Source organism: Aplysia californica, unplaced genomic scaffold (genome assembly GCF_000002075.1).
Source record: "Aplysia californica isolate F4 #8 unplaced genomic scaffold, AplCal3.0 scaffold01358, whole genome shotgun sequence".
NCBI lineage: Eukaryota > Metazoa > Mollusca > Gastropoda > Aplysiida > Aplysiidae > Aplysia > Aplysia californica.
Window position 1 is genome coordinate 36501 of NW_004798628.1, and position 2837 is coordinate 39337.

The 2837-nt window shown below is 45.2% G+C and overlaps 1 protein-coding gene across 1 annotated transcript in view; it reads left to right on the plus strand.

Annotated features, from left to right (window-relative positions):
• Positions 1 to 2837, plus strand: part of LOC101853598 (WD repeat-containing protein 90) — a gene marked incomplete at its 3' end in the record, with an annotated part of 47229 nt that overhangs the window by 21516 nt on the left and 22876 nt on the right. The window contains 1 exon segment of the mRNA XM_035973525.1: positions 2630 to 2794. Within this exon segment, the coding sequence (XP_035829418.1) occupies positions 2630 to 2794 (165 nt within the window).

Below are 2837 nucleotides of genomic sequence, written 5' to 3' on the forward strand. Positions count from 1 at the left end.
GTAAGTCGCTGGTGACCAGACACAGCAGATCTTGATTGACCCATGTAAGTCGCTGGTGACCAGACACAGCAGATCTTGATTGACCCATGTAAGTCGCTGGTGACCAGACACAGCAGATCTTGATTGACCCATGTATGTTGCTGATCCGTGCTGTTTTGTTTGTCCAGCTATGCCTGCACCAAGTCTGGTCACATCTTTGAGATGGACTACAACAAGCTGACCGTACAGCACGTGCGGAGACTTCTGCCCAGCAAGAGTGGCGTGGGCCGGGGGTCCAAGATGAAAGATTCTGGAGAAGCAGGTAAAGGGAAAGATGTTGTGTGCTTAGAATCTCATAGAGGAACTAAGCTGTTCTCTTCAATTCTGTCAAATTACTTTAAAAAGAAAAAAGACTTTATTTTGTTCTTTTACGTGAGCTTCCATACCTTTCGCCTTTTGCTTGGAGTTGATTCTCCATTGGGACACTTTGTCTTTGGTACACCAGTTTTGATTTGAATTCCCACGCCAGGAAGATATTTGGTAGAGTGTCCACTGTTATCTGCTGTCAGGATGGAAGCAGCTCAATCCTTAGTTGATCGAAACTTTTCTGTCTGTCGTTTACAATAAACAATCAATTGGACTCTGTGACCAGACGCTAGTCTTGGACTTTTTGAATGGGTTGTTCACCATATTGGAATACTTATGCCTCACCATAAAATGTTCACCATATTGGAATACTTATGCCTCACCATAAAATGTTCACCATATTGGAATACTTATGTCTCACCATAAAATGTTCACCATATTGGAATACTTATGTCTCACCATAAAATTTTCACCATATTGGAATATTTATGTCTCACCATAAAATGTTCACCATATTGGAATACTTATGTCTCACCATAAAATGTTCACCATATTGGAATACTTATGTCTCACCATAAAATGTTCACCATATTGGAATACTTATGTCTCACCATAAAAGGTTCACCATATTGGAACATGTGAGAACGACCAATCTATGGATAGATAAACCTGTGTTTGTGTCCTCGCTGCGACAGATCGCAGTCTGTCCCTCACCTCCATGTTTGTGTTGCGGATAGATGGATAAATGACCCGTGTATTTGTGTTATGGATAAATGACCCCTGTATTTGTGTTATGGATAAATGACCCGTGTATTTGTGTTCTGGATAAATGACCCGTGTATTTGTGTTATGGATAAATGACCCCTGTATTTGTGTTATGGATAAATGACCCGTGTATTTGTGTTATGGATAAATGACCCCTGTATTTGTGTTATGGATAAATGACCCGTGTATTTGTGTCCTCGTTGCGACAGGTGGCAGTCTGTCCCTCACCTCCATGCATCTCAACGACACGTTCTGCGTGACGGGCTCAGATGACGGCTACCTCCGGCTGTGGCCGCTCGACTTCGCTCACGTCTACCTGGAGGCCGGTGAGTTCTCTCCCCTGTCACTTCTCGACTCGCAAACCCTGACGCTGTGACCTTTGTCCCTTGGTCCGTCTGTCTGTATGTCCCTCTCTCGCTCTATCTCGTGCTCTGTCTCGCTCATTTCTCTCCCCCTCTCCTTTTCCACTCTCAGTCTCTCCCCATCTCCCCCATCCCTCTTCCAGCCTCTCCGGTGTCTTTAACAATACGTGTACAACTCAAATGTATTTATGACTGACTTGTCTGCCGTGGAATTATGGGTAGTGGAATTATGGGTAACTCGTTGTCTTCCTCAGAGCATGAGGGCCCCGTCACTGCGTCGCGTCTGTCAGCTGATGGCCTCAAGATTCTGGCTGGCACTTCCAAGGTGAGTCTACGTCTGTGAAAGGTGTTCTCGTGAACTTTGACAATTTGTCACTCGGCGGCCGACTCTGTGTGTCCAACAAATTAGGTTAAACAAGTTTATTGAAAATAATGCAATTTTTTCCTTGTTATCTTTCCGAATTGCTCTGAATGTAGAGAATGTTCTTTCTACTTATCAATATCACCAATTGTGGTTTGTAAGTCAGTCAGTGAAGGGCCGTTCAATGAAGTATTGTGGTTGGTTAGTCAGTCAGTGAAGGGCCGTCCAATGAAGTATTGTGGTTGGTTAGTCAGTCAGTGAAGGGCCGTCCAATGAAGTATTGTGGTTGGTTAGTCAGTCAGTGAAGGGCCGTCCAATGAAGTCAAATCCAATATGTCAATAATTCTGCTGCTTTTTCTTTCCTCATCCTTACTGTCTTCATTTTTCTTTCCTCATCCTTACTGTCTTCATTTTTCTTTCCTCATCCTTACTGTCTTCATTTTTCTTTCCTCATCCTTACTGTCTTCATTTTTCTTTCCTCATCCTTACTGTCTTCATTTTTCTTTCCTCATCCTTACTGTCGTCATTTTTCCTCTACTTCTTTTGTATGTTTGTCACTCTCTTGTGACCCTCTATTCCCGGGGTGCCTTGATAGTCGAAGCAGACTTTGTGCTGTTGAGGCTAGAGAGGTGAGCAGAGTAAGGACTTCTCTGTTGACACCCACCCCTTGGCGCTCATATGACCTTATGCAGTTGCGAGCGCCGTAAAAACTCTACTAGATCTAAGACTAAACAATAACATGCGCTGTGTACAGGAAGTCACACACTGGTAACACGCGCCGATCTTCCTCCCTCAGGGCAACCTTGGCGTCCTGGATGTGTCGACGCGCGCGTACACCACACTGATGCGCTCACACACAGGCCGCGTGGCGTGTTTTGCCGTGGACCCCATGCGGAGACACCTGGCCACTGTGTCGGACGACGGCACGATCCGCGTGTGGGACGCTGACACGCTGCAGCAGGTGTGTACTTCACAGGAACGTGTGGCGTGTACACATTGTTTCT